Source organism: Myotis daubentonii, chromosome 5 (assembly GCF_963259705.1).
Source record: "Myotis daubentonii chromosome 5, mMyoDau2.1, whole genome shotgun sequence".
Classification (NCBI taxonomy): Eukaryota; Metazoa; Chordata; class Mammalia; order Chiroptera; family Vespertilionidae; genus Myotis; species Myotis daubentonii.
In genome coordinates, this window is record NC_081844.1 from 55,229,055 (window position 1) to 55,245,172 (window position 16,118).

The 16,118-nt window shown below is 41.5% G+C and overlaps 1 protein-coding gene across 9 annotated transcripts in view; it reads left to right on the forward strand.

Moving 5' to 3' along the window:
- Positions 1 to 16,118, forward strand: part of SH3D19 (SH3 domain containing 19) — a 186,178-nt gene that overhangs the window by 99,000 nt on the left and 71,060 nt on the right. For 8 of the 9 annotated variants that reach the window (XM_059697862.1, XM_059697859.1, XM_059697858.1 and 5 more), the window contains one exon: positions 14,165 to 14,205. The exons of the other annotated variant lie outside the window; for it this stretch is intronic. Coding sequence is in view for 2 of the 8 variants with exons in the window: in XM_059697858.1 (XP_059553841.1) it covers positions 14,165 to 14,205 (41 nt within the window). In the remaining 6 variants the exon portion in view is untranslated. The remainder of the gene's footprint in view (positions 1 to 14,164; positions 14,206 to 16,118) is intronic. 9 annotated transcript variants of the gene reach the window in all.

The window sequence follows — 16,118 nt, forward strand, 5'->3', positions numbered from 1 at the left end:
TTCTCAGGATCGCTGCAGCTATTCGGGGTCGTTTTTTATTCCAGATGAATTTTTGGAGAGTACGTTCTAGGTCTGTGAAATATGCCATTGGTATTTTAATGGGAAGTGCGTTGAATTTATAGATTGCTTTGGGCAGTATGGACATTTTAATGATGTTGATTCTACCAATCCAAGAACATGGTATGTTCTTCCATCTCTTTATGTCTTCCTCTAGCTCTTTTTTCAACATCCTGTAGTTTTCTGAGAAGAGGTCTTTTACCTCTTTAGTTAAGTTTATTCCTAGGTAGCTTAATTTTTTTGGTGCAGTGGTAAATGGGATTGCTTTTTTAGTCTCTCTTTCTGCACATTCACTATTGGTGTACAGAAATGCCATAGATTTCTTGGCATTAATTTTGTATCCTGCTACATTGCCGAATTCTTTTATTAAGTCTAATAGTTTATTGATGGAGTCTTTAGGGTTTTTTAAGTATAATATCATGTCATCTGCAAATAAGGACAGTTTTACTTCTTCTTTTCCAATTTGGATGCCTTTTATTTCTTCTTCTTGTCTAATTGCAATGGCTAACACTTCCAGTACTATGTCGAACAGGAGTGGTGAGAGTGGGCATCCCTATCTTATTCCTGTTCTTAGGGGAAATGGTGTTAGTTTTTGTCCATTGAGTATGATGTTGGCTGTGGGTTTGTCATATATGGCTTTTATTATGTTGAGGTATGATCCTTCAATTCCCACCTTGCTGAGAGTTTTTATCAAAAATGGGTGTTGAATTTTGTCAAACGGTTTTTCTGCATCAATTGATATGACTATGTGGTTTTTTTCTTTCAATTTGTTTATGTGATGTATCACGTTTATTGATTTGCGGATATTGTACCATCCTTGCATCCCTGGGATAAACCCTACTTGGTCGTGGGGTATGATCTTTCTGATGTACTGCTGGATCTGATTTGCTAAGATTTTGTTGAGGATTTTGGCATCTATGTTCATGAGGGATATTGGCCTGTAATTCTCTTTCATTGTGTTGTCTTTACCTGGTTTTGGTATTAGGGTGATGCTGGCTTCATAGAATGAGCTTGGAAGTGTTCCTTCCTCTTGGATTTTTTGTAGTAGTCTGAGGAGGATAGGTTTTAGTTCTTCCTTGAATGTTTGGTAAAACTCCCCTGTGAAGCCGTCTGGTCCTGGGCTTTTGTTTGCTGGAAGCTTTTTGATGACTGCTTCAATTTCTTCCATAGTTATTGGCCTATTGAGATTTTTAGATTCTTCCTGATTGAGTTTTGGAATGTTGTATTTTTCTAGGAATATGTTCATTTCCTCCAGGTTGTCTAGTTTGTTGGAGTAGAGTTGTCCATAGTATTTTTTAACAATCATTTGTATTTCTGTGGGATCCGTTGTTATTTCGCCTCTATCATTTCTGATTTTGTTGATTTGGGTCCTTTCTCTTTGCTTCTTGGTGAGCCTGGCTAGAGGTTTGTCAATCTTGTTTATCCTTTCAAAGAACCAGCTCTTTGTTTTATTGATTTTCTGTATTGTTTTTTTGGTCTCTATGTCATTTATTTCTGCTCTAATCTTTATTATCTCCTTCCTTCTGCTCACTCTGGGCTTTTCTTGTTGCTCTCTTTCTAATTCTTTGAGCTGTAGATTTAGATGATTTACTACCATTTTTTCTTGTTTGTTGAGATAGGCCTGTAGAGCTATAAACTTCCCTCTCAGGACTGGTTTCATTGCGTCCCAAAGGTTTTGGATTGTTGTGTTTTCATTGTCATTAGTTTCCAGGATGTTTTTAATTTCTTCTTTGATCTCATTGGTAACCCAATCAATATTTAATAACGTGCTATTCAGCTTCCAAGTGTTTGAGTATTTTGAGTTGTTTTTATTGTAGTTTACTTCTAATATTATGGCCTTGTGGTCTGAAAAGATGCTTGGTATGATTTCAATCTTCTTGAATTTGGGGAGACTTTGTTTGTGACCCAATATGTGGCCTATTTTTGAAGATGTCCCATGAGCATTTGAGAAGAACGTATATTTTGTGGTTTTGGGGTGAAGTGTTCTGAAGATGTCAATTAAGTCCATCTGATCTAGTGAGTCATTTAGGATTGCTGTTTCTTTGCTGAGTTTTTGTCTAGCGGATTTATCCAGTGATGTCAGTGGTGTATTAAAGTCCCCTACTATGATTGCATTGTTGTTGATCTCTCCCCTGATATCTTCCAGGAGTTTTCTTATGTATGTGGGTGCTCCTGCATTGGGTGCATATATGTTTATCAGGGTTATATCCTCTTGTTGTATTGATCCCTTTAGTATTATGAAGTGGCCTTTCTTATCTCTTGTTATGGCCTTCACTTTGAGGTCTATTTTGTCTGATATAAGTATTGCTACCCCAGCTTTTTTTTCATTTCCATTTGCCTGAAAGATATTTTTCCATCCCTTCACTTTCAGTCTGTGTGAGTCCCTTCTAATGAGGTGGGTCTCTTGTAGACAGCAAATATATGGGTCATGTTTTTTTATCCATTCAGCCACTTGATGTCTTTTGATTGGACCATTTAGTCCATTTACATTTAAAGTTATTATTGAAAGGTACTTGTTTGTAGCCATTTCTATTTTTTTTGTGTGTCTGTTTTCTTTCTGGGCTTTTTAGTTCTTTTTACATCAGTCCCTTTAGCATTTCTTGCATTGCTGGCTTGGTGGTGATAAACTCCCTTAGCCTTTTTTTGTCTGTGAAGCTTCTTATTTCCCCTTCAATTTTGAATGATAGCCTTGCTGGATAGAGTATTCTTGGATTCAGCCCTTTGCTTTGCATCACTTTGTAAATTTCTGTCCATTCTTTTCTGGCCTGATGTGTTTCTGTTGAGAAATCATTTGATAATCTGATGGGGGATCCTTTGTAGGTAACTCTCTGTTTCTCTCTTGCAGCCTTTAAGATTCTGTCTTTGTCTTGTACATTTGCCATTGTTATTATGACGTGTCTTGGTGTGGTTCTTCTGGGGTTCATCTTGCCTGGGACTCTCGGTACTTGTGTAACTTTTTTCTTCCCCAGATCTGGGAAGTTTTCTGACATTATTTCTTCAAATAGATTTTCCAATCCTTGCTGCTCTTCTTGTCCTTCTTGCAGCCCTATTATGTGTATGTTACTTCGTTTCATGTTGTCCCGAAGCTCCCTTAGGCTCTCCTCCTGCTTTTTAATTTTTTTCTCCAGTTGCTATTCAGATTGAGCTTGTTTCTCTGCCTTATCTTCTAATTCACTATTTCGGTCCTCTGCTTCTTCTAGTCTGCTATTGAAACTTTCCATGGTGTTTTTGATTGTAGCTATATCACTTTTCATTTCTTCCTGATTCTTGCATAGGTTGTTGATTTTCTAATCCAGCCGGTGAATGAATTGTACAACCATTATTCTGAATTCTTTTTCTGTCATGTTGCATGCTTCAACTTCATTAATGTCCTTTCTTGGTGACTCCTCTTTGTCTTTCCTCTGGGTGTTGTTTCGTCTCTTCATTCTGATTATCTCCCTATGGTTCAATCGTCGAGTTGCGTGGGCCTGGGCCGTGTGCAGTGGGAGCCTCCCACCGCCCTAGTGTCACTGAAGAGCTCTGACACTAAGATGTGTGGTCGTTGTGGGTTGGTGGGAACCAGGCTCGCTCGGAGTCAGTGTTGTCAGCGCTCAATGTGGCCTCGCACACGCCCTTCGAATCAGGGACCCTGCCTGCACCGTGCTGAAACAGAGACCCCCCTGAAGCGTGTTGAAAACCAGAGCCCCCTAGCGTGCGCCAGGAGTCAGAGTTCCCCAGAATCCAGTATCAGAGTCTCTGTTGCTTCACGCGACCTTGCCTTGAGAATTAGGGTCCCTGTGTGCCCTTGCACTAGGAATTGGAGTTACTGGCTCTTAGTATGAATGCACAGGAAATCAGGATCTCAGGCGCAGGTGAAAAGAAACACAGTCAAGTCACTGGTGCTTAGTGCTGCCTCCTGCCCAGAGAATCAGGGTCCCTGGGCCTGTGATACGCGGGATAAATTTCTGGTGTTCGCACGATTACTCCCAGCCCAGGGCTCAGAAGCCGGCAGTGCACGTAGGCTCAGTTCCTGGGGTTCGCGCGTTTGCTCCCAGCCCAGGGCTCAGAAGCCGGCAGTGCGCCTAGGCTCAGTTCCTGGGGTTCGTGCGACTGCTCCCAGCCCAGGGCTCAGAAGCTGGCAGTGCGCGTAGGATCAGTTCCAAGGTGCTCGCGCACTTCCAGGCTAAAGTTCCTGGAGCGCTGAGGCCCCGGCAAGGGGTGGGTCTATCAGTTAGTTACTCTGGCGCTGCCCACAAGCCTGCGGGAAGGGGGGATGGGCTCTGTTACTCAGGGATCTGCCGCGGGGATTTCTGAACTTTTGGTGTCCGCAGGTCTGTAGCTGTGGTCACAGGTCTCTGTCCCCAGTGGCTGCAGGGTCCTGGTTTGCGTCTGAGATCAGACTGGGTGGTGCTGAGGCCAGGAACCTAGTCTCAAGAAGCTCTGTTTCCCAAGATGGCGTGGTCGCTGTGCCTGTGCTAGCCACCCAGGAGTGTCCGTGCAGGGAGCAGGACTCCGCCGCCTAAGACTGCCTGGTTTAGCAGCCCCTTAGAAGGCCTGCAGAATCTAACTGTCCCTAGCTCATACACACACACCACACGCGTCCACACACTCCTCTATCACTTCCTTGCGCTCTCACACTCTTTCCCTCCCTACCTTCCTGCTGGTCGCCATTTTGGAAGTCCGACTCTTTGGATTTCCAGCAAGTTTTCTGTGTCCTAATTTTTCTTGCTAGGTGGTGTCCCCTGATACACAGTTTCATGTGTGTTGCAGGAATTTTCCCTGAACCAGGTTTTCCCTGAACGTGCATAAGGAAGTGACCAAAGGGATCTGTCAACCTTTTTTGGTAGGTGCTCTGCTGCATATAGTTTTTGAAATGACGGGTTTAGAGAAAGGTCTATGTGGCCTATTCCTTTTTTTAAGTTTTTTAAGAACATCTTTTACACCCTTTAAAAGTCATTGTTAAATAGGTGTAATGGATGAGTCAGTTGTTTTTAGGAGACTTGTTCTTTACCTATGATCTAAAATATTTTATGGTACAGAATCTGAACATGATGAGAGGACTTTAAAAATTGGCTTAATTTTTTTTTAATTTGCCATAAGTATCAGTATTATATTACTAGAGGCCCAGTGCATGAAATTCATGCACTGGGGGAGGCAGCCCTCAGTCCAACCTATGCCCTCTTGCAGTCTGGAAGCCCTCGGAAGATGTCCATCAGTCAGAAATCCTTAGCACTGCCACAGAGGTGCAGTGGTGGGAGCCCACTGCCGCTGCACTGACTACCAGGGGACAACTTCTGCATTGAACATCTGCCCCCTGGTGGTTAGTGCGCATCATAGCGACCAGTTGTTCCATATTAGCCTTTTATTATATAGGATAGTTTAATGTAGTTTAATAGCAAACTTACAGGAACAGCACAGAAGACAGACAACATTAAAAACAAGTACTTGCATGTAGGACATCTGAGTTAGAAAAGTACAGTGAATGGATGGAATCTACTGTATGATAAAAATGCTACAAACACCATTTAGTTGCCATCGATAAGAAAGTTACTTGTGGAGAAACTAAGATGGCGGCATAGGGAAACACCAAATTGCTGCCTCCTACAACAACTTCAAAACACAATAAAAAGACAAAACGGACATCATCCAGAACTTACAGGAAGGCTGGCAGAGTGGAAATTCTACAACTAGAAGGAAAGAGAAAAGCACATTGAGGGTCAGGAGCTGCGGAAGTAAAGTGCAAAGGTACGGAGGCTCGAGAGTGCGCGGAAAGGGGCTGGTACCTGAGGACGCGGCTGTCTTTTTGAATCGGGAGGGAGTCACAAGCTCCCGACTGCTCTGAACTCCGGTTCCGGGAAGTCTCTGGGGACCCAGGGCTCATATGGGGAAAAACTGGACTGCTTGGCAGCGGGCAGAACTCGGAACTCGAGGGCAGCTTTCCCCCAGAGGTGCTTGCAGCAATTAAATTATCAGGACACTGAGACACACGCGGCCCCTTAGGGCAGGGCTGAGAATCCGCCATAGTTCCTTGCTCCGCCCTTTGATTCCCTGAGACCCCACCCCACCGGGCTGTGGCAGAGGCTTTTGCATATGAATGCCCTGGCCCTTTGCAACCTGAAAATTACCTAAGAAACTGCAGCTGGGCCAGAAAGACCCAGAACTTCCAAGAGAAGGCCCAAGGCCCCACAGCAGCTTGCATTGCTTCACAGCTGGGCCTCATCAGGGCACCTCCAAACTCCAAAAAAGGTAGGGGAATCTGCAGTTCTCTTCATAGCTCCTGCTGGGTAACCTCCAAGAGCCAGTGTACCCAGTGGTCAGAGGGGGACCATCCGGATTACAACTCCTCACATCCATAAGGGACACACCCAGGGGGCAGACTCAGTGAGCACCAAAGCCCCACTGAAGCAAGTCTTGCCCCAGAAGAGTGCCTTCAGCACAGAAGTTCTCCCACTGCAGACACAGCCGATTCTCACTGCCAATTGGCCTGGAGGTCAATTCCTCCCAGTGATGCTACAACAATCAAGGCATAACTACAACAATCCTGTGCACAAAGCCCACAAGGGGGTGCACCAAGAGTGTCCACCTCAGGTAACTGGGGAGGCTGAGCCACTGGGCCCTACAGGACACCTAGCACGCAAAACCACTCTACCAACACAGGGAAGCATAAAAAAAATGCGGAGACAAAGAAACAGGTCACAAATGACAGAAATGGAGGGAAGCAAATGACTGGATATAGAGTTCAAAACCACGTTTATAAGGTTTTTCAAGAATTTTATGGAAACCGCCGATAAATTTAGTGAGACCCTCAAGAAATCTAGTGAGACCCTCGAGAATATGAAAAAGGACCAACTAGAAATTAAGCATACACTGACTGAAATAAAGAATAATATACAGAGATCCAACAGCAGACAAGAGGATCCCAAGAATCAAGTCAAAGATTTGAAATACAAAGAAAAAAAAATACCCAACCGAAAAAGAAAAAAGAAAAAAGATTCCAAAAATATGAAGATAGTGTAAGGAGCCTCTGGGACAACTTCAAGCGTACCAACATCAGAATTATAGGGATACCAGAAGAAGAGAGAGGGCAAGATATTGAAAACCTATTTGAAGAAATAATGACAGAAAACTTCCCCTACCTGGTGAAAGAAATAGACTTACAAGTCCAGGAAGCGCAGAAAACCCCAAACAAAAGGAACCCAAAGAGGACCATACCAAGACACATCATCATTAAAATGCCAAGAGCAAAAGACAAAGAGAGAATCTTAAAAGCAGCAAGAGAAAGACAGTCAGTTACCTACAAGGGAGTACCCATTTGACTGTCAGCTGATTTCTCAACAGAAACCATGCAGGCCAGAAGGGAGTGGCAAGAAATATTCAAAGTGATGAATAGCAAGAACCTACAACCAAGATTACTTTATCCAGCAAAGCTATCATTCAGAATAGGAGGTCAGATAAAGAACTTCACAGATAAGAAAAAGCTAAAGGAGTTCATCACCACCAAACCAGCATTATATGAAATGCTGAAAGGTATTCTTTAAGAAGAGGAAGAAGAAAAAGGAACTCTTGCCATTTGCCACAGCATGGATGGAACTGGAGAGCGGATAAATACCACAGGATCTCACTCATTTGTGGAATATAATGAACGACATAAACTGATGAACAAGGACTGATCCAGAGACGGAGAGGCATTGATTGGACTGTTGGGCCTTGGAGGGAAGGTAGGGGAGGGTGGAGGTAAGGGGGAAAGATCAACCAAAGGACTTATATGCAAGCATATAGGCCTAACCAATGGACACGGACAACGGGAGGGGGGGGTGAGGGCATGAGCGGGGGTGGGGGTAGGGGGTAACGTGGGGATAAGGACACATATGTAATATCTTAATCAATAAAAAATATATTTTTTTAAAAAAAAGAAAGTTACTTGTTTTGAACTCTGTATCTGGCAGATAGCTTATCTTTTTCTGGAGTTTTGTTCTCTGTTCTTTCATTTGGGACATGTTTCTTTGTCTCCTCATTTTGGCTTCCTCCCTGTGTTTGTATGTATTAGATAAAGCTGCTATGTCTCTGGGGCTTGGTAGAACGGCTTTGTAGTAGGTGTCCTGTAGGGTCCAGTGGCACAGCCTCCCCATTCACTCGCACTGGGCACTCCAGGTGCATTCTCCTGTTGTAGTTGAGCTTTGATTGCATTTGGCACATCAATGGGTGGTATTTACCTCCAGGCTAATTGGCTCGGAGGACTGGCCATGACCACTGTGAAGGATCTGCTATGCAGGGCAGACCCCAGGAGCAGAACTCACTTCGGTGGGGTTCAGGTACCCAATAAGTACACCCTTGGAGTGTTGCTCATGGAGGTGGTTGGGTGGTACTTCTGCATGATCTGAAGTTGTCCACCAGGTACACTGGCTCTGGGACCTCCTTGATGTGGCTTCTCCTTTACATCCTTGGTTGTAGAGCTTCTGTTAGCTAAATTTTGGGCAGTTCTGAATGATGGTTGTTCTGTAGTTCGGTTATGGTTGTGGGAGGTTTTGAGCACCAGAGTACTGGGTTTACCCATACAGCCACCTTGACCGGAAGCCTGCCTTCTGCCTTTTAAGGACTGCTGCTGCTGTTATGAGGTGTCCTTGTTCTCGGTGGGATAGAAAACTAATGCTGAGGTGTGAGGGTCAAAGACCCTTCCAAAAGGGAAATGAAGGGTGAGGGGAAATGGCTTTCAGAACCTGAGGAGAAGAACCAAAAGCTGGGATCAAAAGAGAATTGTCTCTGGTCTCATTGCCTAATGATTTATCTTTTTCCAAGATTTGGGGGGCTCTCTATCTGTTTAGACTCCCATTTTAGCCTTTCATCCTACCCTTTTGATAAGCCCTTCTCAGGCTGTGCTGTAGGACCATTCTCTAACTACCTTTGCACATAACCTTAGTTATTAAGAAGGTATTTTCAAGAATGAAAACTGCATTTTTAAAGTGTCTTTACCAAATGAAATTAATTTCTAATGATGATTTTTCAACAATGAGGATGATGATAAGTTTATTATTATGTGTGCCCAATACACAATCCATTTTATCATGAAAAAAAATGAGGCTTAGAGTGTAGGTATCAGGGTAATCACTTCATAAGTTATGTAAATGTCTAATCACGGGACTGTACACCTGAAACTAACATAATACTGTATGTCAACTTCAATTTAAAATATATATATATATTGTTTGTTTGTTTGTTTATTTGTGTGGGGTTTTTTGTTGTAATCTTCACCCAAGGATATTTTTCCATTGATCTTTTTTTTAGAGAGAGTGGAAGAGAGAAACATCGATGTGAGAGAGAAGCATTGATGTGAGAGAGACACATCAATTGGTTGCCTCCTGCACACACCCCTACCAGGGCCCGGGGAGGAGCCTGCAACTAAGGTACGTGCCCTTGAATGGAATCAAACCTGGGTCCCTTTCATCCACAGGCCGATGCTCAGCCACTGAGCCAAACCGGCTAGGGCAAAATATATATATATACATCTATATATCTATATATCTATATATCTATATCTATATATTTTAAGAACCAAAGGCAAAAGATTTGGATTAACTCTGCCAATGGCCAGGACATAGGCTTATAAATTTAGATGGAGTGAAGATGCAGTCTTGCAGTCCTTTGTTTTATCATGAAGGGACTTAGGCTCAGGTTCCATCTGAACAGCAGAAACCAGAGGATAGCAATCTCAAAGAAAACAAAATTATTTTTTTAATCCTCACCCAAGGATATGTTTTTATTGTTTTTAGAGAGATAGGAAGGGGAGAGGGGGAGAGGGGGAGGGAGGGAGGGAGAGAGAGAGAGAGAGAGAGAGAGAGAGAGAGAGAGAGAGAGAGAGAAACATTGATATGAGAGAAAAACTGTGTGGTTGCCTCCTGTATGCACCCTGACGGGATCAAACCCACAACCTTTTGGTGCATGGGATGATGTTCCAACTAAGTAAGCTACCCCACCAGGGCAAAGGAAGGAAAAATCTTTAAAAAACATGCTGTATTTTTCTTCTGTGTATAAGACTATTATTTTCTAAAATCATTAGACTGAAAATTGAGGGGCATCTTATACATGGAAGTCAAGGAGGGAGTCCCACGGATGCATAGCTGCCCATACCTTGTCAAAGAGGCTTCCTCTAATCACAAGCCTTATTGTTACTGATGTCAGCTGATGCCTTAATTGGAGGTGGAGGTGGAGAGTGTGCAGATGCAACAGGGACTGGAGTGTTCTGAGCCCATAATGATGTCAAAAAATAAAAAGATAGCCGAAACCGGTTTGGCTCAGTGGATAGAGCGTCGGCCTGCAGACTGAAAGGTCCCAGGTTCGATTCCGGTCAAGGGCATGTACCTGGGTTGCGGGCATATCCCCAGTGGAAAATGTGCAGGAGGCAGCTGATCGATGTTTCTCTCTCATCGATGTTTCTAACTCTCTATCTCTCTCCCTTCCTCTCTGTAAAAAATCAATAATATATATATATATATATATATATATATATATATATATATATATATGATAAATACTGGTAAGCAATTGTCTTGTTCTGCAAAATTCAAACTGAATGTAATCAGCTATGCAAAAGAGCATGGAAATAGAGCTGCAGAGACAATTTGGACCTCCTCCCACTGAGTGTATAATCAGACAGTAGAGAAAACAGGAAGAACAACTCCTTAAGGTGTCAAAAATGAAGAAGGCCTTAAGAGGGAAACCAGCAAAATGTTTAAAATATTGATTTCTTAATTTGGGCTTGGAAAAGTGTGGGGGGCGTCTTATATATAGAAAAATACAGTGAACTCTTAGGCCTACTATCTGCATGATATCAGACCCCTAAGGGGGAACCTGCCAAGGTTTGTAAGTATTGTCCGATGTTTTGTGTTGCCCCTAAAGATTATGAACAAATGATAATTGTGTCTCACATTTATTGAACACACACTTTGTTCCAGGCACTGTGTAAAATGCCTTAATGGACTCTCCCTCTTTATAACAACCTCATGCTTTTACACATGAGGAAACAAGATGCCTTAGAGAAACTAAGTAATTTGCACAAAGTCACACTAGCCATCAAGTGGAGGCACCAGAAGGGAATATGGATAGTTGGATTCCAGAACTAGCTCTCTGAACCAGCAGGCTCTGCTGTCCCTCCTTTGATCAGTGGTCATGGGGCCATGTCTACCTCCAGGGTGGCCCTCCTTGGAGGTTTTCAGCTAAGACATGAGCCTGAGTTTATGCTGAGGGAGGACTCCCATGAGGATTTCTCAGACAATAGAGTGGTAACTTCACCTCTAGTCCTTGCTCTGCAGAACATCTTTAAACCTCAGTTTTTGCATTTGAGATACAGAAATGGTATGCACTGCACAGCCAGCATCTCCCAAAACTACTTCTCATGGGAATGTACTTGACCACAGGCCTTCTTTTTCATTTGTTCCTCTCAGAAAACCCATTAACCTCTAAAGGAGAACTTTAAACTTTTAGAGCAGGGGTCCTCAAACTACGGCCCGCGGGCCACATGCAAATACAAATATTGTATTTGTTCCCGTTTTGTTTTTTCACTTCAAAATAAGATATGTGCAGTGTGCATAGGAATTTGTTCATAGATTTTTTTTAAACTATAGTCCGGCCCTCCAGTGGTCTGAGGGACAGTGAACTGGCCCCCTGTTTAAAAAGTTTGAGGACCCCTGTTTTAGAGTTTGGGAAATGCCATTTTAGACATAAAATATTGGTTGGGTGGGTGGTCAGTTGGTTCATTGATCAGTTGGTTCATTGGTTGGTTTATAGATCTAGTCTAAATATGACACTGCAAATCTTGAGGACTGTAGAACTTGGACTGAACTCAGTCAAAATTCTATTTGGGGCCAAGATTCCCTCCCCACCCCCAACTTTTTATTGAAGTATAACATACAGAAAATTGCACAAAGTGTGCAGCTCAACTGATTATCACATCTACTCAGCACCTGTCTCCCCCTGTGTTAGTTTCTTAGGGCTGCTGTAACAAAGTGCCACAAACTGAGTGACTTAAAATAACAGAAATTTATTGTCTCTCAGTTCTGGAAGCTGTAAGTCTGAAATCAAGATGTTGGCAGGGCTATGCTTCCTCTGAAATCCATAGTTGAATCCTTCCTCACCTCCTCCTACCTTCTGGTGATTTGTCAGCACTCTGGCATTCCTTGGCTTACAGCTGTGTCACTCAAGACTGCCTTTGTTGTCACACAGCACTTTCCCTGTGTGTCTCTGTCTTCACATGACCTTCTTATAAGGACACCAGATATGTTAGATTAGGGGCCCACCTACTCCAGTATAACCTCATCTTAACTAATTACATTTGTAATGATCCCATTTCCAAATAAGTTCACATTCTGAGGTACTGGAAGTTAAGGCTTCAACATATATTTGGGGGGAGGGGCAATTTGACCCAAATACCCCTCCCCCCCCCCATGTTTTACTTCAGTCAATACACCTTTCTTCTTTACAAAGGCAACAAAGGTATTTTTAAGTAATAGTAATATCACACCAAGCCCTGACCGGTTTGGCTCAGTGGATAGAGCGTCGGCCTGCGGACTCAGGGGTCCCAGGTTTGATTCTGGTCGAGGGCATGTACCTTGGTTGCGGGCACATCCCCAGTGGGGGGCGTGCAGGAGGCAGCTGATCGATGTTTCTCTCTCATCGATGTTTCTGACTCTCTATCCCTCTCCCCTCCTCTCTGTAAAAAATCAATAAAATATATTTTAAAAAAATAATAATAATAATATCACACCAAATAAGTGTTAATGAGCAAGGAGAGTATGATGTAGATATTCAATAACATCCCTATGTCTTGCCTGTGCACAGATGGTACTGTGGCTTTTTTTCCCTTGCTTCTAAATACTGATTTTGATTCTTTTAATTACTGTGCCTAAGTCAATAGACACAATATTAACATACAAATTCACTCCAGTTTTTTACCAAGAAGTTTTTCCTGAAGCCTTCAGTCGACCTATTTGGGTTTTAGTGCTATTACCTCTTTTATATATTACCTTATACTGGGTGTTTTTTTTTTCAAGTAATTGTTTACAGAAAGCTTTCAAGACATTTTTTAAAAATCAGTATTACTGAAAACACGTTTTTATATTATTGTCCTATCTTTGTGGTATTATAGAACTTTTCTTTTTTTCTTGTGTGGCAGAATAGTATATTTTTAAAGTATCTCTTCCATAAAATGGACTGGTATATTATTGTGTCTTTCTATTGTAGTTATCTAAGATACAGCAAGCATATTTATACAGGTTACACAAGTGGAAATTTTAAAAGAGTATAAATTCAAAAATAAGTATAAATTTTAAAAAACTATTCTGAAAAAACTGAAGAATTTCATAAATAAGAACTTTTTTTTCTAAATCATAGCATTAAACTTTCATGTTTGCATATTTTTCTAAATGATTCAAAAACAGTTAGTCCACCTGGTATGAATACAGATAAACAACCTGGAAAACTAATAGCATAACCTTTGCAGTTCTAGAGGGTTTTGACAAATGAGTAAACAGAAGCTTGGAAGAGGTCTGTGACCTCCCCAAGGTTGCACAGTCAGAGGCAGTCATGACTAACCAGCTATTGAACAAAAATCAAAGCAGACTTTTATTTTTAGGTGGTGATGTTTTAATTCTAATCTTAGGGTGAAATACTATTGGTGCTTAGGTCAAATTGACTTTAAATAATCTGTTTTGACCTGAGAAGATAAGAATTCCAAGGTCAAACACGAGGAGATGGAGGGCAGGGTTAAAAAAAAAATTTGAGCACCAGGTAATTGCCACCTAACTTCAAGAAGTTCACTGGAAAAAATAAAATAAAATAAAGAAGTTCACTGGAAGAGACAATATGTAGGTAGCTATAAAAGCAACTTCACGGCAAAATTTTATTTATACTGCAGATGTACTTCATCAGCCTCCTCGCCTCCCATAAAACATTTTAAATATCAAAGGCAATTTTTAAATGTTTTTTAATTTGTGTTTTGTAAAAAGAATAGACCAGTAATTAATGTATCAAACTTGCTACTTGGCACCATATTGAGTCCAGAAATGGCCTGGCACGATCAATGATTCTTCTTCAAAAGGATTAATGAATGTGTAATAAGTTTTCTTTCTTTTTCTAGCCAAGGACCCTTGTCATCCATTCGAGCGGTAATCAAGAGATGTAAGTTTGTTTTTTCCTGCTCTACATTTTCCTCTCTAATAATTTTAAATGATGGTTTAGATTTCTAGCAAGTGATTGTGTTTGATGAATCTTACAAAGAATCCAACAAGAAGAGCTTCTCCTAAGGCAGTGATGGTGAACCTATGACACGCGTGTCAGAGGTGACAAGCGAACTCATTTTTTTGGTTGACTTTTCTTTGTTAAATGGCATTTAAATATATAAAATAAATATCAAAAATATAAGTCTTTGTTTTACTATGGTTGCAAATATCAAAAAATTTCGGCACCAGAGTTAAGTTAGGGTTTTTCAAAATGCTGACACGCCGAGCTCAAAAGGTTCGCCATCACTGTCCTAAGGAGTAATAAGCCATTTCAGACATGCAGCTAGTTTTTCAACTTTCTTTTCAACTTTTATTCATTGATAAGCCAGTTCCTCAGAACATTTTTCCCTTATAGAACTAAGCTGTTAAAAATAATCTGGATTATCTACCTAGTTTCTATGATCTAATATAAATTTTATATAACCATTTTCTAAAGGTAGAGACATCCGATGGATTTGAAAAATACCAAACAAGCCCTGTCCTTTTTTATTTGCTTTCACAGTATTTTTATTTATCTGTAAAAATGCCTATGGAGATTGGCTCATACTTCCACATACAGGTAGAAGTGACTTAATGGAATTTCTCCAGAATGGTAGAGTCATACTTACTAACTTTACCTCTTGGTTAAAGCGTTGAAACATGCTCTTGGTATGTAGGATTTTAACATTATTTTTTAAGATAGATTTTTATTGATTTCAGAGAAGAAGGGAGAAGGAAAGAGAGATAGAAATATGAATGATGAAAGAGAATCATTGATTGGCTGCCTCCTGCACACCCCACACTGGGGATCCAGCCCACAACCCGGACATGTGCCCTGACCGGGAATTGAACCTGACCTCCTGGTTCATAGGTTGACGCTCAACCACTGAGCCAAGCCAGCCAGGCTTAACATTCTTTTTAATAAAGGCTGAGCAAAGATCCCTTTTCCAAATAGAACATGGCTTACTCATTATAAAAAGAGATAAGACAAGGATTTTAGATGTTCTTCACATTATTTGAGCTGAGATCAGCACTCTAAGGAAAATGTATACTATTTTTAGAAACATCATTTGTAGTATTCAGTATGAATTTAGGATATCCACAGGTTGTGAAGACTATGCATTTGAACTCATTGCAGTGAATAGTTTGTAAGGTGGCAATACAGAAAGAAATTCCACAGTTCCCCATGTTGCTCCACATTTCATTTTTATTGTTGGTGGTGAATTATAAAAATGTGGGGCTGCCACAGTTTATGTTGAAGGGAGTTCAAACATGAAAATAAAAAATTCATGACAGCTTTACATGCCTTAGAGCCCTTGGGGAGAGAATGGGGAGAGAAAAGGGGAGAAAGATCATTTAAATAGGTCTGGAATTTAGGCAAGAATTTCTTCCTGCAGGGGTTGGGGGTGGGGGTGGCTGAGGAGAGGTCAATGGTGGGGAAAGGAGACTTATGTAATACTTTAAACAATAAAAAATTTAAATAAAAATTTCTTCCTGGAGATACAATTTTGGGGTAATCAAGGTTATAGGCAAAATCCTGGCAATAGCGAACCATTTAGAGAGAATGTGTGAAGGATGCAGCAGATGACAGAGGACAGAATCTTAGGAAGTATGGTATTTGGGACTAAGCTGTGCTTTAAAGGTGCTGTAGGGCAAAGGTGCATGACCCAAAACCCCAGTCCTGCTGAGGAGAGGCCTCCTTTCACTGAGTCCTGTCCTCTGGCTCCTGCCTTTGTCCTCTGGCTTTTTACTTTTCTCTCTCTTGGGTTTCAGGACTTCTTTGTTGGGGATTGTAATCTGTACCTGACTTCCCACTGATCCCTCAGGATGGAT